At 57.6% G+C, this 22,683-nt stretch overlaps 1 protein-coding gene across 1 annotated transcript in view; it reads left to right on the top strand.

The window, feature by feature from the left end:
• Nucleotides 1-19,349, top strand: part of SIPA1L3 (signal-induced proliferation-associated 1 like 3) — a 208,838-nt gene extending 189,489 nt beyond the window's left edge. The window contains exons 17-22 of the mRNA XM_012657142.1: nucleotides 7,339-7,504; nucleotides 8,436-8,670; nucleotides 10,469-10,612; nucleotides 14,829-14,964; nucleotides 16,819-16,900; nucleotides 18,479-19,349. Coding sequence (XP_012512596.1) covers nucleotides 7,339-7,504; nucleotides 8,436-8,670; nucleotides 10,469-10,612; nucleotides 14,829-14,964; nucleotides 16,819-16,900; nucleotides 18,479-18,622 — 907 coding nt within the window. The 3' untranslated portion in view covers nucleotides 18,623-19,349. The remainder of the gene's footprint in view (nucleotides 1-7,338; nucleotides 7,505-8,435; nucleotides 8,671-10,468; nucleotides 10,613-14,828; nucleotides 14,965-16,818; nucleotides 16,901-18,478) is intronic.
• Nucleotides 19,350-22,683: the final 3,334 nt, after the last annotated feature.

The following is a 22,683-nucleotide window of genomic DNA, read 5'->3' as shown; positions in this document are numbered from 1 at the left end:
ATCTGCCCCTCCACTCTCCGCCCTCACTCCCCTCGCCCCACCCCTGTCACTCGCTGCTCCTCCAGCTCCCCGCACAGGCCACCGCGGGGTCTCTGCACTGGCTGGCCGCTGCCGGGAATGCCCGTCCTCCAGATCTCAGCCGGCTCCGCCAGGGCCCCATCTAACGCCACCCCGTCAGACGGGCCTTCCCAGGCTCAGGTGGCCCCTGCTGTCATTTGGTGTCACTGTTCCACTGCCCGTTTCCCGACCCACCTGGCACACGGTGGGTGCTCGGTCGGTGACCGTGAGCCGGGGATCCTGTTTATTGTCACAGCAGCCCCCATGGGGAGGTGCTCTGAGGCTCCCACTTTGCAGCGTGGTCAGAGGGTCAGGCCCCGTGGTGGCCCGTTGTGCTCCCCGACGCCCCGCAGCTGTGGCGGCCCTGCCCTGTGTGCGCTGCTCCCTCTCCCCTGGGTCCCCCCCACCGTGGGCTCACTCCTCCCCACCCGTATGGATTCGCAAGGGCCGCTGTAGCCAAGGACTGCAGACTAGTGGCTTCAGCAACAGAAACGTGTTGTCTCGCCGTCCTGGAGCCGTGAGGGAGAACCTGTTCCAGGCCTCTCCCGGATCTGGTGGCCGCCGGCAATCTCCGGTGTTCCCTGGCACGTAGATGCATCCCCTGGTCTCTGCCTTCCCCTTCACGTGGTGGTCTCCTGTGCGTGCGTCTCTCTGTCCACTTTTTGCAAGGACGTCAGTCGTATTGGATGAGGTTCTACCCTAGTGGCCTCACTTTAACTTGATCACTTCTGTAAAATGGACCCTATTTCCAAACCAGGTCATATCCGGAGATGCTGGGGTTGAGGGCTTCAACACACTTTTTGGGAGGACCCAGTTCAACACAGCACACCACCCTCTGGTCTTGGCATAGATGTGCCTTCCTCAGAGAAGCCCTCCCAGCCCCTGCATGCGGCTCAGCTGTCCCGCTGACCCCAGACCTCTTCCCTTCCGCAGCCTCTGGCCCGGGACAGAGTGACTCACTTCCTCTCTGTCACCCCACTGGACCGAGAGCTCTGGGAGAGCAGGGACACCCTGAGACCCACCCAGGGCCAGCACACAGTAGGTGCTCAGAAGATATGGGTGGGTGGACGACACCCCTAAATAGACAACTCCCTTTTCCCCAGTGCTAAGATCCGAAGATGGCGTTTTACACGTGTGTTTGTGTAAACATATGTAAACCAGATATAGAAAATATTTGGGGACACAAATGGAATAGTTTTCATGGTTCCTTACAGAACTTATTAATTTAGTTGCAGGTACATTTTTGAAATCACGTAAAATATTAACTTTGAATTACTACTTTTATCCATACACTCCCATTTCATGAAGCTGTTTCATTCAAACGCTCCCTAAGCATTTTGGAGATAGTGTCCTTGTCATTGTTAGAGGCACTTTTGAGTCACCTAACCTAGTTTTCCAGAAGACATCATTTTCACTTCTAGCTAATTATTTGAGATTAAACATGTTTTTTTAAATCTGTGTACAGTGCAGGTTCTGAAATTGTATGCCAAGGCACAAGAACCCATTTGTATGATTTATTTACCTGCATTTGTGAACACCTACTCCGCCAAGCCCCACCTGAGCCCTTCGCCTACACTGATGCATTTACTCTTCACTACAGAACAGCGAGGAGTTGGCAGTTTGCATCCCACTTTCCAGGCGACAGACTCGTGGCAGAGAACGCCTGAGTTCCTTGCCTAAGTCCACTCCTTTGGTTGAGGTTTAATCACTGCAAGTGTGACGATTGTCGCATTTGTAGTTTGTCCCCCCGAGGTCCCCACATATTATGAGCTTATGCCGCCTGTGAAGTGAGGGCAGTGTGATAACCTGCCTCTCGTGGCTGCCACCAGGAGCCAAGGCATTCACGCCTGGAGCACACCAGCCGCAGGGCAGGGGCTCATGTCCCCCGGAGCTGCATGGCGAGCACTGCCTTCAGCCCGAGCAGAGCCTGGGTGGCTCAGAGCATCCGGCAGACACAGTTCTGAGTGTCCTCAGCATACTGTGCCTCGTTTGCCCCAGCCACACCAGGGGAAGACAGGAGTGCCTGCGTCGTAGAGGTGATGTGAGGATTCGGTGAGCTCACAGCAAGTGTTCCGTCATTGTTGGCTGGGCCGATGGGCCCTGGCATCTAGTGGTTGACGCCTGGCATTTGGGCTCCCTCCTTGCTTGGGTTTAGGGGCCTCCAGGTCCAGCTCAGTGCATCCAAAGGAGGACGCTGGGAGGCCTCTCCTAGAACCACACTCCCCTCCCCCGTTCACACTCCAGGGTTGCGTCCGACCCCCCGCCCCCCGGCACTGGCCTCTCCAAGCCATCCTCCCAGGAAAATCCTGCTGCCTGGGGTGTAGACCAGGCAAGTATCCTTGCCAGCCACGTTGGCAAAACCCCCAGCTCAGCCGGGCCGACAGCAGTGCTAATTAGGTTAATTAACCCGGTCCCGAGGGAGCCAGCCCAGTTGGAGGCCAGAGCTCCGAGTCAGCTGGGACTGGGCCCAGTCAGCTTTGACCCACTGGTCGCCTTCCACATCTGGCCCGTCTGTCACAGGGAAAAGGAGTTGCCGTTGTCTCGGTCCTAACTGTAGAGCCTTCTTTGTAATATTTCTTTTTTTCCTTTTTCAATGTAAGTAGTGTAACTCCATAACACGGCAAATCCAAACGTAGACAGCCTGGGCAAATCAGAGATTACGTTCAGTGCCATCGTCAGAACCCCGAGGGTGCTTTCTTCATTTATGTTTTGAAAGGTAAAACACAGGGTAAAAACCAAAAGCATACAACAGGGTTTGCAGTGGAAAATAAGCCTCTGCTTCTTCCCTGGCCCCCAGCCGTGCCGCTCCCTCCCCAGAAAAGACTGTTGTTTCATTTCTTCTAGATCCTCCCAGAAATGTTCTGAAGATGGCTGAGCACACGTGATTGTGTGTGCCTGCCTTGCACCCCTCGTTATTTATCAGCGTGGTCACCTCCTGCTCACACACCTCTGCTTTTCTCGCTCGTTCCTTTTCTTCAGGTGTCCAGGCAGTGGTTCCGTATTCGTGCATTCATTCTCGTTGACAGTCGAGGAGTAGCCCATTTTTTCCCCAAAGATCATTAGGTTTTGACACTTACGGAAACCAGAGATCTGGAGAAAAAGATAATCGGAGTTGTACAAGCCTGGTTGCACAACTGTGTTTTTTTTTAACCTGGAATTAATGCCATTTTAAATGATGGCGTAGAATTTGCAAGTTAGAAGATAACATTGGAAAAGCCTTCCAGAAGAAAGACAGTAAAAGCAAAAAGATCTTGGCCGGACACAGTGGCTCACGCCTATAATCCTAGCACTCCGGGAGGCCGAGGCGGGCGGATTGTTTGAGCTCAGGAGTTCGAAACCAGCCTGAGCAAGAGGGAGACCTGGTCTCTACTAAAAATAGAAAGAAATTAATCGGACAACTAAAAATATATAGAAAAAATTAGCCGGGCATGGTGGCGCATGCCTGTAGTCCCAGCTACTCGGGAGGCTGAGGCAGAAGGATCACTTGAGTCCAGGAGTTTGAGGTTGCTGTGAGCTAGGCTGACGGCCACGGCACTCACTCTAGCCCGGGCAAAAGAGTGAGACTCTGTCTCAAAAAAAAAAAAAAAAAAAAAGGCAAAAAGATCCGTTTGACTCTGCAAACTGAATTTCCTCAGCTTTTCCGCTTTCGACATGTTCACGGCAGCCCGCTAATAGGATCAGGCCACAGAGGCTGTGGTAGATGAGATAGATGCGGATTTGAGGATCAAGGGAGAAGATTCTAGCATGACTCCTTCCAGTGAGCCAGCCTTCTGCTGTAGAATGAGGAGTGCCCCGTTAGAGTACTAGAGGTCCTGGGAGCTGGGGAGGTGAGTATAGCAAATGGACACAAATGAAGCAGAGCAGGAAGGGAATATTTGTGTTCTTTTGGCCTAATTTTTTTAAAGTATCCCAATACTTTTTTCGGTTGTATAAAAGCCATTTAAACTTGTGAAAGGGAGGGCGGGAGGAAAACGGAGGGCGAGAGGTTGGAAGGAAGGTTGGTTGCGTGTGATACACGCTTACCTACTTTTGAGAGCCTACAGCGGGCAGGCCCTGTCCCCGACCCTGGACGTGAAGAGGCGGGAGGGAGGGGAACAGCAGATACACGAGAGGGTCCTGGCGAGATGAAGGCTGTGAAGCTGGAGCGCGGGACTGCCTGACAGAGGGCACCTGGCCTGGCAGGGTGCACGGTAGCTCAAGTGGTCAGCAGAGGCCCCTCTGAGGAGGTGACGTTTGAGCCAAACCAGAATGACGAGAAGCTGTGGCCACAGGGACACTGGGAAGGACACTAGACAGACGGAACGGCCAGTGCCAAGGCCCTGAGGCAGCGACATGCCTGGTGTGTTTCGGGAACATTGGGAGGCCTGAATGGGAGGAGATGAGGGCAGAGAGGGAACAGGGAAGATCGCGTCGGACTTCCAGGGCCGTGGTGAGAACATGTTCAGAAAGCGAAGGCCCCACGTATCCGCCCTTGGAAACAAGAGTTTGGTAAGCTCCAGCATACCAAGCTTCCCGTGCGCCATGGACCAGCCTCGCGTCTTTGGACAGTGTTCTGGGAAGCCAAGGCCAGCCTGGCCTTCCCCTGCTGGGGGCTCCACAGACAGGACCCCGGGAAGCATGCTAAACACCTAGCACCGTATAAGCAGCTCATGCGGGCCTTTCTGGAGGACACGTTTGCAGAAGTAGGACTCCTAGGGTGGAGAGGGAGCACGTTTTAAAGTTTTCAGCAGGTCTTTGTACCTGCCTCTCAGGAAGACAGCCTGGTGGACGGCGCCCCTTTCTACCTGGGAGACGAGCTTACAGCCAGGCCTGCCTCCTCCCCGCGGGACGTGGCATGACAGGCTCCCTCCAGATGCCCGGTGGACCCCCCCTGCACAGGGGATTCTGGGAAATGCCAAAATCAAAGGCCAGGGGCTGTCCCCTCCGGCATCCATGGGCGGCACATTTAGCCTTCGGTGTGTGTGCATCTCCCTTTCTCTTTCTCTCTTTTGGATCTAAAGTGTTTAATTTGCCCAGAGAATATATTTCCCTGATATTGATGGAGCTAACATTCCCCTAGACCTGGAATTCTAATTTGGGGAAGAGGATGACCTAACAAGAAAAAATCTCACCACCCTCTCGTCCTTCCTTTGTTAGAATCCTAAGGCTGGCAGCTGAGAGAGAGAGAGAAAACGCAGACTTTAAAACCCTCGGGAGCCCAAGACATCTTAGTTCTTCTCTGGGTTCAAAGACTCTTTTTTCCTTCTTGAGTTACAAAATGAGCAAGTCCAGGCGTCAGCGTTTTTTAAGCTGCTTTTTGTTATTATTGTTACAACGTACGATTATGGTAAAATAAATTCAGACGGTCCAGAAGGGCATCAGATGAGCAGTCGAAAGTCCCAGTTTTCCACCTCCTAATAAGACTCCCGTTTCCCAGAGGTGATCATCGTTTGTAATTTCTCCCAGGACTTTCTTCCCGCATACAGAAGCGTATTTTTTAATCAAATGTGATCGTGCTCCACACGCTGTACATCTTTCTTCTCGCCAGCTCTGTGATCTAAACGTGGCAGTCAGGCTCGGCGGTGGCACCTGTGGGCTCTGCGGCTTGGTGGCCTTGGTTTGAATCCTGACTCCTCCACTCCCATGCTGTGTGACTTTGGACAAGTGGCTTAACGCCTCTGTGCCGCAGTTACCTCACTCACGAGATTGGATCCCAGTAGCGCTTACCACACACAGCCGTGGTGACAATCAAATGGTTCGTGTACGTCCCGAGGGAGACGCAGACCGGCTCTGTTGTGGTTTATGTCCTGCTGAGCAGACAGACAATAGGCAGGGACACACAGACAGTCGCGGGTTCCAGTAAATGCCATGAGGAAAGACGAAGAGGGTGACGTAATGAGAGGACGACCAGCGTCAAGGCAGTGCCAGGGCTGTGCAGTTACTGTGACCTGTGTACCTCAGACCCCCATCTGTAAAATGGGGAACCAGTCACAGCGGCTGCGCTCCTGTGAGCTGCTGTTACTTCTTTCCTGGAGGGTGGCACCACCTCGGGGCAGGGCTCTGGTTTTCACCAGAGAAGACCTGAGCCCAAAGACAGGGCCGCAATCAGAAGGCAAGAGGAGGCGGGGGAAGCCAGCCTGGCCCTGGGGCCACTGAGTGGAGGGCACAGGCCCCCCGGGGGACCAGCCTGGGCCAGGAGAGAGCCCTGGAGCCCGGGTGATGGCGTGCGAAGCCCAGCCGACGCGCTATGGGGCTGAGCAGCCGGAGGGGTGCGTGCGGTTCGGGGTTAGCTGTGGGAGAGCAGCCCTCGTTTCCGAGAACCTGCAGCAAAGCCCGCAGCAGCGCCGGGAGGTGGGCGCGTGTTCCCGACAGGTAACCGCGGGTCCGAGAGGCGGGACTCGCCCAGCAGAGACGGGACCCAGACCCAGGCCCGTCTACCTCCAGGGCCCCCCTTTTAACCCCAGGCTGTGCCTCGATGGCCATTAGACCATTGAGTGTTCTGGAAGGCACGGCAGGGTCAGCTTTGGGAACACTGAAGAAGAAGGGGAGGAGATCGGAGTGACCCGGCTCACAGGCCACCTTCTAGAACAGGAAGCCCAGCGGAAAAGTGGGGATGGTGACAGTCAGAGGGCAGCCGGCCCCACTCAGGTTCACAGGCCACCCCGTGATGGGTGAGCTCTGTTGTCCCATGTGAGACTCGGGAGACCCCACGACAGACCCTGGAGCACCCAGGCCAGGGGTCCGCTGCCTGTGGCCCAGCACTTGCTCATAGTTCCCCCAGCAGGGGGTTCTCTCTCAGTGACACCCCACCCTCTTCCTGTGGCTGGAAGCCCCCTGGTCAGGGCCACTGTCACCTCACCTGGACAGCTGCAGGTGCCGCGCATCACCCCTACCCTGACCCCGCCCCCACACAGGCCGGTTTCAGCCCAGCACCCTGAGCCAATCCCCTCCCCCTCGGTCCCATCCCCTGACCCAGCTTCGTTTTTCTTCACGGCACTTGTCTGTCCCTCACACGCGGGTCTCTCTGTGCGTGCTCAGCGTCGGTCTCCCCTCCTGGCTGCTGGCTCCGTGTCCACCGCTGTGTCCCGCACCTGGAACGCGCACGGCACAGTAGGTTCCGAGCAGGTCCAGGGATGTTTGGGGAACGAGTGAGTAGAAAGAAGAAACCGAGTCCCTCTTCTGTCACGCTTTCGCCAGGTGAATGGCCAAGGCTGTGGCCATTTGCCCAGGGGCAGCTGGCCTCAGTGGCTCGAGCCTCCCCTGCGACTCTAGGCGCTCTGACCCCTGCCGCTCTCATTCCAGGCAGGTGGACACCAACACGAAAAACGTCTTCGGGCAGCCGCGGTTGAGGGCATCCCTCCGAGACCTCCGGTCGCCACGGAAGAACTACAAGTCCACCATCGAGGACGACCTGAAGAAACTCATCATCATGGACAACCTGGGGCCAGAGCAGGAGAGAGACACAGGGGTACGCAGTGCTGCCCGGACCAGCTCCTAGCAGGATCTCGGGACCGGGCAGGCGGGAGGGCTTGGGGAGGGGTGGGGGTGGCGCTCCCCGCACTCACTCCAGCCTCTGCCCGCGCCCCTCCGCCTTCGGCGTGTGTGGATCCAAGGCTGGGAGTGAGCGTGTCATATTGGGCGGGGATAGAATCGCAGCTTACCCAGCCTAGGTGGGCACAGTGGCCCACACGTGTGGTCCCAGCTACTTAGGGGGCCAAGGAGGAGGATCGCTGGAGCCCAGGAGTGCAAAGGCTGCAGTGAGCTGCGATCATGCCACTGCACGCCAGCCCGGGCAGCAGAGCGAGACCCTGTCTCTCAGTAAATGCACAGAGCAGCTGGGCAGGCGCACAGGAGTGGAAAGACCTGGATCTCAAGTCCTTCTCCTCCATCCGGCCCAGGGCAGGAACAGCCCCCATGCACCCAAATCACATGGACCGAGAGTGGAACAGGGGCTCCTGGGGGCAGTTCGGGCTCTTGTTACCCGCGGATGGGGGAGGCAGGAACAGTGGACCCTCCCGTGTGTCTGTGCTCTGGCCCCACCTCCCCGCTGGCCTCGCCAGTGCTCGCAAGCCGGTGCTCTCCTGTGGGACCAGGGTGGACCCCAGTGTCCCCGGCCTGTAGCCCCAGGGGAGGAGAGCCCTTCAGCCCCGCAGTGCCCACCAGGCCCCAGCCTGGCTCACGCCGCCTTCCCCAACCAGCCAGGCCTGGGCGGGGACCCTTCCTGGAGCTGGAGGGTGGGGCCGGCCACGTTGGGGGACGGGGAGTCCCCAGGGCAAAATTAGGGGCTTCGGTCAGAAAGGGAGTGGACTCGGATGCTGGGTCGGTAGGAACTCGCCACAGGACGTCTGAGGACTGTGACCACGGGCCAGGCTGTGACACCCTCCCCTGCTCCTCGGCAGTCGCCGCAGAAGAGCCTGCAGCGGACGCTGTCGGACGAGAGCCTGTGCAGCGGGCGCCGGGAGCCCAGCTTCGCCAGCACCACCGGCCCCGAGCCAGGGCTGCCCAGCGACGTGCTCTTCTCCAGCACCTGCGCCTTCCCCTCCAGCACACTGCCTGCCCGCCGCCAGCACCCGCCCCCGCCCGGCGGCCCCTGTGCCACCCCCGCCACCGGCAACGGCTTCCCAGAGAAGAAATGTGAGCCTGGGCGCCCCGGCACTGGCGTGGGAGCCGGGAAGTGGGGGACACCTGAGCACGGGGCTCACCTGAGGGTCAGAGGCTAAAGGTCGTCAGTGTCAGGTCATCCTAGGGGAGGGATCTGGGTGCACCTGGGCTTCAGGGGGGCCCGATGGTGGGGGCCTGGGTGTCACCCAAGGAACAGGGGATTGTTGGCCAAGCAACAGTCGCTCGAGCACCCAAGGACTAGGGTCACCTGGGCCCCGAGAGAGGAAGTTGGCCCCTTGGGGTGCAAGCCCTGAGGGTCGGGGTTTGCCTTAGCTGCTGCCCTGCTCCCTGCCCCCAGCCTCCTGCTCCAGCGCCAGGCGGTTGCTTCCTAAGCGCTTATTTACTTACCTGACTCCCCGAGGTTTACCACACTTGGGGGTGCAAGGGTGTGGCTTACCCATCCCTTTATGCATCCAGCAAGTATTTACTGAGTGTCCCCAGAATGGGCGCTGTGCACCCCATCCCCATCAACAGCCACAAGCCGGCCGGGGGTGGCTGTGCCCTTGGTCCCCACTTGCTTCCCCACTCCTCACTGTGTGTCACCTTCCTTTCCCTCCATCTTTGCTGTCTGTGCCCAAGGCAGGGCCTGGGGTCGTCTCCATCACGGATGTAACCCAGCCCAGGCCCTGGGCCCTACAGAGCACACACGTGCCCCTCTCTGCCCATCTGACTCCCCCGTCCCCCCCAGCCGGGGAGTGTCCCAGCAGGCCTCAGCATGGCCAGGGACCCCGAGCCCCTCCATACCTCTGTGCCTGCTCCAAAGCCCTTCTCGAGCCACGTCCCAGCTGAAGACACTCGGTCAGCCCTGGCCCGGACTTCATAGCTAGGTGCCCGCCAGTCCAAGGATCCTGTCACACGGTGCCGCTGGTTACCTGCCCAGCAAGGGCAGCTGCTGTCACAGCCCCCAGCAGCTCAGCAGTGAGACCCTAGCAGGCTGGGGGCGCACAGCACGGCAGTCGCAGGCAGAGCCGGGCAGTCCTGGGCTCATTCCCTCACCCGTGCAGCCCGTGCTTGCTGCGCACCACGCAGCAGGGAGCGGGGCGGCCTGAATTGGTGTCACAGGCCCTCCCTTCACAGATGGAACCTCTCCGTGCCTCAGTTTCTTTGACTGTAAAATGTGGCCAAAAATAGTGCCCCCCTCACTGGCTTAATAGACTCAAACAAGTGGATGTGTGCATATACAGAATGCCCGACACGTAATGAGTACTGCGGAACTACTAGCTGGAAGCCGTGCAGAGCCAGGTGGGGCAGCTTCTCGCTCTGAGTCTCACGCTGTGCCTCAGTTTCCCTCCTGTACACACGGGCAGTCGTACAGCACCACCCCCTGCCCCACCCCTGCACTGTGCTTGGCACAGAAGAAGTGCTCGGGGGACACGACACAGGCTGGGTTCACTGTCAGCCTCTGCTTTTTCCCGGCTAAGTCACCTCTCAGCCTCGCTGTCCTAGCTCTGGCCTAGCCACACCGGCCTCCCCAATGTTCCTTAACCCTCACAGGGATTTAGCACTGGCTGTTCCAGCTGCCCGAGTGCTCTTCCCCCAGGCATCCCCTAGCCCACTCCCTCCCTTCCTTCCAGGTTTTACCCAAATGTCACCCCGGCCAGGCCTCCCCGAGCACCTTGTTGAAAGTCACAGCTCCACGACCATCAGCATTCCCACCCGCTTACCCTGCTGGGGCTTCTCCCTGGCACTTAGCATCTTCAGATAAGCAATGTTATGTGTCTGTCTGTCTGTCCACATGGCCACGCTCATGCGTTCCATCTCCACTCTCCAGCCACCATCTCAGCCTCTGAGCTCTCCCTGGCCGACGGGCGGGACCGGCCTCTGCGGCGCCTCGACCCTGGGATGATGCCACTGCCCGACACGGCCGCTGGCCTCGAGTGGTCCAGCCTGGTAAACGCAGCCAAGGCCTACGAAGGTGGGTGCCCGCTGCCCACCCCACCAGCTCCCCACCCCTTTCTCTGTTCTCGAAGGATTGACGGAGGGTCTTGCGGCTTTGCAGGGGGACCCGCTCAGGTTCTAGACTTGGGAAGTGGGGCTCGGGTCCTGCCCTGCCACTTGCTCACTGTGCAGCTCTGGGATCATCTCTCTGATCCCCGGTTACCTCGTCTACCGAACGGGGACAGCAGCTGTGCCAACCGCCTGGGGCTGCCGTGAGGATTTTGTGAAACACTGCGTGCAGAACAAGGCAGGCACAGAGCAGGCCCTTCTCAGACAGCCCCTAACGTCATTATCGCAGTGCAGAACCGCCATGGTCCAAACTGGATTTGGATTAGGTTTGGCTGCACGTGGCAGAAAACCCAACTTAACAGTGACTTAAACACGCAAGGCTCTGTGCAGATAAAAACTCCTGGGTCTGGTGTCGCACTTCCCTCCTCGTTTAGGGCCCAGGCTCCTTCCAGCCCACGGCTCTGCCGTTTCTAGGGGACCTCACCCTCACTGTCCAAAGTGGCTACTAGCACTCTGGCCATTTCAGGACAGAGGGACATCCCTTCCCTCTAAGGACACTTCCCAAGCCCTCACGTTCCTCCTGCACTTACTTCCCTTTGACCAGAGCCTCACCCCATGGCCACACCTAGCCGCAGGGCATGCTGGGAATGAGGCCATGTGCCCTGCTAAAATTTGGGGTTATTAAGGAAAAAGAAAACAGATGGCAAGGGACTGCCAGCAGTCTCTGCCATTTCCTTCCCACGTGACTTTGGGCAAGTGCTTTACCTTTCTAGGCCTCAGTTTCCTCATCTGTCAAATGGGACTCACGACGATGCCTGATGGATGCGAACATGTTCTTTGGGCACATTTTTTCTCTTTCAGGCCACAGCTTGGTTGGCCTCCTCCAGGAAGCCCTTGCTGATATCCACTAGTCTGAATCAGGCTCCTCCTCTGGGCTCCCACAGCCTGATCCCTTTGGGCTGTCGCTGTCTAATGGTGGGTCTGTCTCCCCACTGGACTGGGAGGGCAGGACCCACAGCTGTCTCTGTCACCACCAGGTGCCCAGCACAGGGTCTGGCACAGAGCAGGATCCATTAAACCAAACCCACGTGGTGCACAACCTCCATGTTTCCGTGTTTGAGCCAGTGCTTCCTGCCTCATGTGCTTCCATGCTATGCGCAGCCGCCCCCGTCCGTGGGCTGAAGGTGGTCAGGCCCCTGCCCGGCCTTGCCCTCCAGGACCAGTGGGGATGGCTGCCAAGCGGCGGCTCAGCCCTGCAGATGGATTTGAGCCTACAGAGGCCTGACAGCTCCGTGTGGAAGAGGGTGGCTCAGTGGCTCTTCCTGGAGGCGGTGACCCGCCAGCCACAGCGAGGCTAGGAGCATCTCCTCTGAGCCAGCACTTCCCACTTCACGAACGTCGTCTCTTCCAGTCTGCAGTCCTAGGGATGTGTCGGGGCGCACATTTACAAATGAGGAAACAGGTTCAGCTGCCACAAGTCATCTGGCCCAGGGCACACAGGGCCAGGATTGAAACCAGGCCTGAACCCCCCTTTGGAAAAATGGGGCACAGGAAACAGTTTATAGAAAAGGCAACTCAGATGATCCTCACGCCTGTGGAAATAGCCAATAAGGAGATAAATGCGAGTCGAAACTCACTGAGATGGTTCTTTGTCTCAGAACTGCAGAGGTGGGGTTCGCTAACACGGGGGGGAGCAGGGAGCCCCTCCTGTGTTGCCGGCACAGTGCAAGTTGGGTACAGGCCTGTCCCCCTCCTGTGCAGGACAGCTCTGCGATACCGGCCACCAGAGTTTAAACGCACCTGCCCTTTGGCCCGGCAGCTCTTAGTTCGTGGTGATCTTGGTGTGGGAAAGATCTTTCCTCTACGCCCACCTAGCGGGCCCCATCGTCACGTGGCCACTTTGAACTTGAGCAGAACTTCCTCGGGCTGGGCCACTATCCAAGGGGCCAGGGTGGGAAAGAAGGCAGGATTTTGGTTGAAGTGGGGCCTCCATGTATTTTATTGGTTCATTTATTGATCCACAAGCTAGATGCGACTGGCCCGAAGGACTTTACGGTAGGATAGTGTGGCTACCCTGCAGGGTTCCTGTGAGCAGTAAGTGAATTCATGCAGATTTACTGATGTCAGTGTGCCCCTGGGGGCATTTGGGTTTTCAGCCCCAAAACTGGGAGCCAGGAAGAGGGTGTGAGGGCCTTTAAGGAAAGTGCTCTCCAAGCGCTCTCAGGATCCTGCCAACCTTGGGCCCCAGAAGGGTTCCCACAGCAGGCCCTGGGCAGGGTCCGCACTCCCGGGGTGCCCCAGAGCAGCAGGCAGGGTTTGCTCCGCAGCCTGGGGCTCCTCTTGTGATTGGAGCACAGATGGGCTCAAGCGATCCTCCTGCCTCAGCCTCCCGAGTAGCGGGGACTACAGGAGCACGCCAGGCTAATTTTTGTAGAGACAGGATCTTACTCTTGCCCAGGCTGGTCTCAAACTCTTGACCTCCCAAAGTGCTAGGAGTACAGGTGTGAGCCACTGCGCCCAACCTTCCCATGCAAGTGGAATAAATGTAAAAGACTAAGGGAATTCTTGTTAACTTTGGTAGGTATGTACCGGGCATAGTGATTTTCTTCAGAAAAAACTAAAACAGGGAGGCCGAGGTGGGAGGATTGCTTGAGGTCAGGAGTTCAGCTGAGACCAACCTGAGCAAGAGCAAGACCCCGTCTCTACTAAAAAAAATAGAAAAAGTTAGCCAGGTGTGGTGGTGCACGCCTGTACACCTACTCGGGAGGCTGAGGCAGGAGGATCGCTTGAGCCCAGGAGTTTGAGGCTGCAGTGAGCTATGATGGTGCCACTGCACTCTAGCCCGGGCAACAAAGCAAGACCCTGTCTCAAAAAAAGAAAGAGTTAAGGAGAGGGCTAATTGGGTAATAAAAAATTTAAAAAGCAAAGGAAATAAAGGAGGAAAGCAGAGTGACTGTATGTGGAAAAGCGTTGAAACTGATGGTGAGTTCCTGAGGCCTAGCGACGAGGTTTTCTCTGCTTTGGGGCATGTCTGAAATTATTCCTATAAACGTATCTTTCAAAGAGAATAAACATTAAATTATTCTGAGAATTGGAGAAAATTTGAAGATAACTACATAGTAGATACTATTGTATCATACAGATGTTAAAGTCCTCGAGTATGGGCGTGGTGTTGTGATTCTAGAAGAAAGTGTCCTTATTTTGTGGCGATTTGTGGTGAAGTACACAGAGGTGAAGCACCACGTCGCTGACAGTTTACTCTCACGTGGTTCGGAGAAAAGACACACAGATGAGGAGAGAGAAAAAGTAAATATGGCAAAACGTTAACAGGGGGCGGCCCTAGGGGAAGGGCGTTTGGGTTTTTACTGTGCTGTTCTCGAAGCGCGGAAGTGAAAGAGGCGGGACCCAGGGAGCCGCCTCGTGGCCGCTGTGCCCTGGCGGGGCAGCCCGTCTCCACGCGCACACAACACCTTGTTTTAACGCTCCAGAAGATTCTATTGTCTGACTGTCCCTGGCTTACCAAACCAGCTGCTATTTGAGGGCACCGGGGCTGTCACCAGCTCTTGCCGTTCCAGAAAGATGATCTGACAGTCACATTTGAAAGCGCAGACAGCTCGGGCACCCCCAGAGCAAGTCACGTGTCTAGGGTGGGACCCAGGAACCATCGTGTTAACTGGAGCCCGGGGGATTCCTTCCCTCTCTTCGACATGCGGGGTGCTCTGTGGCTCGCTTCTCCCTGCGCTCGAACTGTACCAGCCTGCCCCGGAGGAGAGCGAGTGACTTAATGAGTCCCTGCCTGGCACCAACCCTTCTGCTTGTGGCCCCTTTTTTCATGTCATTTATTCGTTGACCAAACCGGGTCATTTGTGCTGAGAATGTGCCGGGTCTGAATCTGGTTGGTCCGCACCTCGTGCTGTCCTTTCCCTTGTTTCCCTCGTCCTCATGTTTTGTAGAAGCTGCTCGTGGGGTCTGCAGGCTTGGTTAGGGTCAGGATGGGCGTCTGTTTGTGTTCTCGTTGTGTGTGTTCATTCGCTTGGGGTTTTTGGCAAGAATCTATCCTAAACCCATTCGATCAATCACAGGTGTGACCGGAAGTGGCGTGGAGGTTTGGGTGGGAGGTTTGGAGGGAGGGGAGGAAGCGGGAGCCCCGCCGACCCGCCCTCTCCGTCCTCTCTCGCCGGCAGTGCAAAGAGCCGTCTCACTCTTCTCTCTAAACGACCCAGCGCTGGGCCCGGACATCCCGCCTGCACACAGTCCTGTCCACAGCCACCTGAGCCTAGAGAGGGGGCCCCCGACCCCCAGGACCACGCCTACCATGAGGTGAGCTTTCCCTGGCCCAGCCACACGGGTCCTTCCCAGCGGCAGGACGGAGGGACTCCCGTGGGAGGTAGCTGCTGAGGGTCACCCGCCTCCGCTTCCTCCACCTAACGGACTTTGAAATGATCGCGCTGCGCCATCCGTGCTCCGGGACCAGCAGTGGCCAACACAGACTCAGCCCTGTCCTCACAGATCTCCCAATCCAGTGGGGAAGACGCTTGAATCAATATTCGCGCAATTGTTTCACTTCCGACTTTGAAAAATTCTCAGTGGTGCCCCCAGCCCCCCAGCACCCCAGCCCCCCACTGCCAATCTCCCGTCTGTCTGCAGATTCCTAAAGTGCGCACGTGTCCACACTCGCAGCCTCTCACGCCCCCCGCACCTCCCCGCCAGGCCCAGGGCCGGGCCCTCTGGGGACCCAGCAGCAGCCGAGGCCAAGCCCAGCCCTCGGGAGGCTTCACAGGGCAGGGGGAGGACAGGGACAGATATCGCCCATTTGCCATCTCACACGTGGCTTCTCACATTGAGTGCAACATATTTGACTGTACTAACTTGGCAGAAAACAAAATTAAAAAGAGGCAGAGAGAATGTAAATGGCACGTTCTGCCCGTGCATGGATTTAAATAGTGCATTTCACACTTGTCCGCGCGCCTCGGTGCGGGCTTCTGTGTACGGCACTCCGCGCACTGTGCGTGGGGCAACGGAAGCAGTTTTTGAGAGTAATTTGGCCTCTCCTGGCATCTTGCTCCACCCGCTGGCTTTAGAACTCAACCTCCACCGCGGCGCAGGCCCACGGGAATTGTAGGTGGCAGGGACGGGTGGCGCCGCGGCAGCAAGGGTCGGACAGGCCAGGACGTGGGAAGTGGCAGGACCCATGGCCCTGAGCACACTCTGGGATTCCCTTTGCCCCCAAACTGTTGTCCTCTGCCCATCTGCCTGCCACCTCCCCCTGCAGCTGCAGGCCCCCAGGATTCAGGAGCATGGTGGGGAGGGAAGGGGTGGGACAGGCTGGGGGCCGAGACACCTGCCTCCCTTCTCATCTGCCGCAGCCTCCTCCCCGGCACCCACAGCACCCAGCGGGGCCTCCCCAAGTCCCCAGCTCCAAGCAGGAAGGGCTGTGCATTCTCCTCTGCAGGGGCCAGGCAGGCGCAGGGCTGGGAGAATCTGCACACAGGAGGAGCCATAGGCCTGGGGTCCTGGGTTCAAATCCCAGCACTGGCAGTTGTGTGGGCAATGACCCCTGCCTGACTTTGGCCTTCCTCTTCCGTCTGGCTGGTAGCTATGCAGCGCCCTTGAAGGCCACAGTGGTCGGGGGAGCTCAGTTAGGTTCACCACACCTGGAGCCAGGGAGCCCAGCGCTTGGCGCAGGGTGGGTTCTCAGTGATGGGCACACTGCCGTCGTCATTGCCACTACCGTTACCAGTCCTGTCCACGAGGGCAGGCCCTTTTGTCTATCCGTCCACTTACGCGCTTCCTGTCCTCGGAACAGTGCCCAGACCTGCTAGGAGCTCAGGAGATGTCTGTGGAGTAGGTTCTTTGTATCCTGAGGATACGTGAAAGAGAGTCCCCCTAAAGTCACATATGTGGCCCATCCTCGGGGCAAATGCACACTTCAGAGCAGGCGTCCCCTCACCCCCATCCCCCAGCAGGCCTGGTGCTCCCCTGACATGGCGCCCTTGGTGGGGGGAGCGTGATGGAAGCAGGGCTGGCTTCTGGCTTCCCCTCGGAGCTTCTTGGTGCAGCCGCCGTAGCTCTGGCAAGGAAAGGACTCGCCGGAATCTCGGGCGAGAGGGGCCCACACCCCCTGTTCCTCCCAGCCGTGGGCCAAGAGCCTGACCTCGTCCCTTGTCCTTCCAGCGAGGAGCCCCCCCTGGACCTGACAGGCAAGGTGTACCAGCTGGAGGTGATGCTGAAACAGCTGCACACGGACCTCCAGAAGGTAAGGCCTCGTGGCACGCCCTCCCTGGCCCACTTCCCAGCACACGGGGGGCTGGGGGACAGGGCTTAGGCACCTGCCGGGCCACTTAGCACCTGTCCCCACCCCCACTCCCATAATGAGTATCTTCATGAGCAAAACGTGGCAATAGCAAAGGCTAGTAAGCTCACAAAGAAATTGTTAACACTTTCCCAGAGGGGGAATAAATTGGCCCAGGCTTTTCGGAGGGCAGTGGACAATATGTATCGGAAATGTAATTGTGCACCTCGTGGACCAGCAATTCCACATGTGGGGATTTGTGAAAGTTTCCGGCGTGAGTACAAAGATCAGTGAACAAGATGCACCTTGCTGCATTGTTGGCGACAAACGGCATGAGTGCAGCTGTCCATCAACAGGGGAGTGGCTGTCACTCACGCAGTAGAATAGTCTGCAGCCAATTAAAATGATACCAGATCTACATATTTACTAACATGCAAAAGAGTCCAATAACTTCAGTAAAAAAGCAAGCTACAGAACTGTTTCCTAGGACATCGCCACACTTTTCTAAAAAAATGTTTAACAACCAGCCAGGCGCGGTGGCTCATGCTTGTAATCCTAGCACTCCGGGAAGCCGAAGCGGAAGGATCACTTGAGGTCAGGAGTTCAAGACCAGCCTGAGCAAGAACAAGACCCCGTCTCTACTAAAAATAGAAAAAATTAGCCAGGCGTCGTGGCACACGCCTGTAGTCCCAGCTCCTCGGGAGGCTGAGGCAGGAGGATCGCTTGAGCCCAGGAGTTTGAGGTTGCCGTGAGCTAGGCTGATGCCACAGCACTCTACCCAGAGCAACAGAATGAGACTCTGTCTCCAAAAAAAAAAAAATCTAACAGCCATGAGTTGAGAGGGATGCCAGGGACATTTAGAAGACAACATTCCAGATTGTTCTTTGGACTAGCGCCAGGGGTTGGAAGAATGAGGAGAAATAGGGCGGAGGAGACTTCTACTTGTTGACATACTCTGGGCGAGAGGCAGAACGGTGGCAGGGTGTAACGGGTCAGTCCTCAAGCACAGAATCATGGGGGCCTGGGTTCAAATCCCCACTCCACTGCTTAATGCTGTGTGACCTTGGACAAGTCACTGCCTCTGGTTCTGTCACCCTGGAAGGGGAGCAGCTGCTCCGGCAGTCCTGCGTCCGCAGCCCAGCCCCCCACTTGCTGTGTGCGGCTTGGTTTCTTCTTCCAGGAAGGGGAGGATAACAACAGTCCCTAAGTCCTTGGGTGGCTGCGAGGGTGGGATGAGGTGACAATAATAATAGTGATAACAATTGCTCCATGTCAGGAGGGGTCCTGAGAGCTTTATGTGTATGACCTCAGGAAACCTCGCAACCACCCCTTTTAGAGTTGAGGGCACCGGGGCGGAGAGAGGAAGCGACTTGCCCAGGGCGACTCAGCTGTGGGGTCTGAGCCCCGCAGCCTGGCTCTAGCAGTCGGCTCCAGACCAGAGTCTGGCTGGGGCTCGCAGGCCCCAGGGGGCCATTCGCTGTTCGGAGCACCCAGGAGCCCCCAAGCCGCCCGCCTGACACCCAGCCCTCCCGCCCCACGCAGGAGAAGCAAGACAAGGTCGTGCTGCAGTCGGAAGTCGCCAGCCTGCGGCAGAACAACCAGCGGCTGCAGGAGGAGTCGCAGGCCGCCAGCGAGCAGCTGCGCAAGTTCGCCGAGATCTTCTGCAGGGAGAAGAAGGAGCTCTGAGGCGGAGAGGCCACCACTGCGGCCACCCTCCACCCCAGGCGCTGGCTCCTTCCCTGCCGGCAGGCGGTGGGCTGCTGCCCCTCTGCCCCTCTGCTCGGCGCCAAGACCACCCAGCCAGGCCCGGCCACCGACTGCCCCTGCGGTCCTCCCTGTGGACTCGGGAGCCGATGGCAGTGGGACCTGTGAGCCAGGGTGTGCCCGTGGCCCTCAAGCCCCCTCTGGGCTGCCCACCTGTGGTCCCTGTGAGCTGGGCCATGTCCACACTGCCCCGGGACCTGTTCTCTGTCCCCATCTAGAGCTTCTTGCTGGGATGGGGCAGGAGTCGGTCTCCAAACCCCGCAGCTCGGGGAGCTCACAAGCCAGGTTTCCTCACCGCGATCAACAGAGCAGCAGCTTTCGGGGCGCAGCCCCTGCGTGAAAACTTCAGCGTGGAACCAGCCCCTTCTCCCCCACACCCAGAGAGGGAGCAGACCGCGGCTCCTCGGTCCCCAGCACCCTAGCTCCAAAAAGCACGAACGTTATCCCCTCCCAACGCCCTCCTTCCAAAAAGCAGCCAGGAGCACTTTCTTAGAGTTTAAATTATTTCCTTGGGGGCCCCAGGACGGAGAAAGGAAGACCCGGCATCCGGTCGGCGTCTCTGAGAGAGGAACTCTCTTCGTACAGTCGGGACGCTTTATACGATCTTCTTCTATCAGCTCCTCCGCCAGAGGCCACAGCGCCAGGGCTTGGGGCCCATAGGCCCCCCAACCTTCGAGCTGCCGACCCGGCCAGGCCCAGACAACCGAGCGGCCACGCAGCCCACCGTCTCCTCCCAGCGCCGCCCTGGACCAGCAGCCACGCCGCCTCCGGCCTCCGGGCTCCGGGAAGGGCTCGTGACGCCCTCAGGACCGGGCTGGAGAAAACCAGCCTCATCTCCTTCTCTGCTTTTGTTCTCCCGGCCCGGCCCGGCCCGGCGGCGCCCACCCGACGCCCTCACTGTGCTCCCGGGCGCCGCCGTGCGGACCCCACCGGCCGCTGGTTCTCTCAAGGCAATAAGGGCCGCTCGCCAGGCAGCCGAGCCCACGCGGTACTACGCTGTTCACCCAGGAAAGTCTCTTTTTTTCCTTCTTTAAAAACAAACAAAAAAATATATATATATATTTATTTTTTCATGTAGAGTTGCGCCAGAACAAGTGTGTACGGCCACAGTCTGTGGATACCCCCAACCTCAAGCCGAGGATCGAGGCGTGTCCCCCGTGGGCTGGGGGTCAGTGGGAGGACTCAGAGGGACAAAGTCAGGGTGGGCGGGCAGGCAGCTTCCCTTTTGGGAGGCAGCAGGCAGGGAGGAGTTGGCAGAGCGGGCCTGGCTCCGAGCGACACGCTCCGGGCCGTGCGCCAGCGCCAGGCAGCCCAGCCCTCGCCCAGGGACCCGCCGCCTTCTCTCTGGGGCCAGGAACCTCAGGGAAGGGGGCTCTGGGGACTGCACAAGACGCAGGCGCTCAGGGAGGTGCCAGGCCGGATGGGTGGGGGCGAGAGAAGAGGGTACTGTCGCATCTCCTGTGATCAGCCTGTGTCCCGCCCACAGCCCCGCAGTCGAGCAGAAACCTCAGCTCGCTCCTCTCCCCCGCGGTGTGAGGTGGGCGCCGGGCGGGCGCTCAGCCACTGTCCTCAGCCCTGGCCAACTACTGTGATGTCTCTCCTTCCCTGACCCCCTTTTCTGGGGGGCTCTCCCCGCCCCCACTCCTTTCCTCAGACCCCAACCTGGAGCCCTTTTTTTTTTTTTTTTTTAAGTAGTTTCCTCATCTTCAGATCATTCGAATCGTTTTGGGGACCTAATCGTGTACATTGACAAGTGTAAGTTATGATTTTTGGTTTTGTTTTCTGTTATTTTTAAAGGACTTCTGCAAAACAAATCTATTTAATTTGAGGTTGGTGATCTATCCAGTGGCTGAAGATAGCAGGATTTTTTTCATATGTTGATTTGTTTCATTTGGATTTTTTATTATTCTTTATTGTCTTTTTTTTTTTTTTTTCCCCATCCCTGTCTTGACATTTTCTGGCATGTTTCTGGAGGTTTCAAAGGAAATAAATGTTTCATAGAAACGGCTTGTGTGTTCACTAGCTGGGCAGCTGCCTGGAGCCACTGACAAGAGGGTGTGGTCCAACACCGGCCCCCTCCTGCTGCCCCCCCATCCCAAACAGCCGTCACCAGCACATACGCACCCCACACTACATACTCACTAAGAACCAGGGGACACCAGCCTTGTGAACTTCTTTTCCTTGGAACCCAAACAACAGAAATCCAGTGCTCAAAATGTAAAATTTCTTACGTTTAAAAAGAGAGCAAGATTCTATAGAAGTCATATTGGAGGCTCACGGAGTTGTGTTGGTTTTAGAAATAGTGGCCAACCTGGCGCAGTGGCTCACGCCTGTAATCCTAGCACTCTGGGACGCCAAGGCGGGAGGATCGCTTGGGCTCAGGAGTTTGAGACCAGCCTGAGCAAGAGCGAGACCCCGTCTCTACTAGAAATAGAAAAAATTAGCCGGGCATGATGGCACATGCCTGTAGTCCCAGCTACTTGGGAGGCTGAGGCAGGAGGATCGCTTGAGCCCAGGAGTTTGAGGTTGCTGTGAGCTAGGATGACGCCACGGCACTCTAGCCCAGGCAACAGAGTGAGACTCCGTCTCAAAAAAAAGAAATAGTGGCCAGCTTTTAAAAATCTGAAAAGCCAGATTTCCAGTGGCGTAGACCTGCCCTTTGCAGCTCTGCCTCTGTGGACTGGTCTCCCACCCAGGCCACCGTTGTTGCATTTGCGACACTCCGCCCATTCTGCTCCCTTTGGAGGGGGGCAGAGCTCTTTCTACCAGTTGGCCATGGGTGAGTGGGGTAGAAAGCGGCTCCTCCTGGCCCAGGTCTGCATCTGACCTGGAGAACACTTGCAGTTGGAGTGGGAATCGGAGTCAAACCCAAGAGCAGATCCCAGAGCTTGGCCTCCTGGGAGTCCAGCCTGGATCTGGGCGGCATCCTGGCCTCGACAGGGCTGGCCGGGCGGGGTCCTGCTGACCCTCACCCACCCACCTGTCACTGAGTTTTACATCTCTGAGCTAAAATCCACCCGAGGCATCTCTGACTCAGACCCTCACCTCCCAAAAAATGTCTTTTTCCAAAAGGCGTGGGGCTGACATCCAGGAGGACTAGCCATTCCCTTGGCTCCTAAAAATTCTAGAGTTTCTAGAGTTCTCCAGACACACTCTGGGTCTCAGGCCCTGTCCTCAACCGGCGCTTCCCTGCCCCCCCACCACTGGCAAGGGGGGCGGAAGCCTCGGAACACACTGTTCTCACATCCTCTCCTGGCGCCCGAGACACAAGCCACTTCCAACGCCCCACAACTCTCGCGCACACCAGCGCCTGGTCGCGCCTGAACCGCGCTGCTCGGCCCTTCCCGCCTTGCCCCAGTTTCCAGCTTCCCCTGCCTGGCAGGGACCCTCCTGTCTTCCCGCCTCCCGCCCATCGCAGGCTCTCCTCGCCCAGTCTTTCTGGATCCCTCTGGGCCTTGGGCTCTCTCCAGATTGTTCTGTTGGTGCCGAAATTCTTGTGCCCATCTCTCCCCTGAAGTCCACGTCTCTCTGTCTTTTGTCCTGGACTTTGCCTGTCTCTGGATCCTGACTTTGTCCCCACGTTTGACTCCCCTCTTCTCCCCTCTCCTAATTTCCGTTTCCTCTCTCTCCTGCTGCTCTCTCCAGATCACTGTCTCCTGCTCTGTCTCTCCCCAGGGTGTCAGCTATTTTTTATTACTGTTATTTCCTCTCTCCCACTAAATCCCCAGCTCTCCTCTGTTCTGCTCTCTCCTGACTTCCCCCCGTTCCTGCGCTCTCCCCATCTCGCCCTCCCTCCTGGGCGCTCCTGCTCTTTCCGATTCTCCCCATAAATCTTTGAGTCTCAGAATCTCTCTCTCCTGATCTCCATGTCCTGGTTCTCCCTCCTCACCCCCCATCACCCAAATCCCAGTCTCTGTCTCAGTGTCCCTCTGTCTAGATATCTCCTCTTCCGCCCTGTCCCCACCACTCTTTGCCTCACATCA

The sequence above is a fragment of the Propithecus coquereli genome, unplaced genomic scaffold, assembly GCF_000956105.1.
Source record: "Propithecus coquereli isolate 6110/MARCELLA unplaced genomic scaffold, Pcoq_1.0 Scaffold53, whole genome shotgun sequence".
NCBI lineage: Eukaryota > Metazoa > Chordata > Mammalia > Primates > Indriidae > Propithecus > Propithecus coquereli.
The sequence above is the reverse complement of the archived record's forward strand: the minus strand, read 5'-3'. Positions and strand labels throughout refer to the sequence as shown.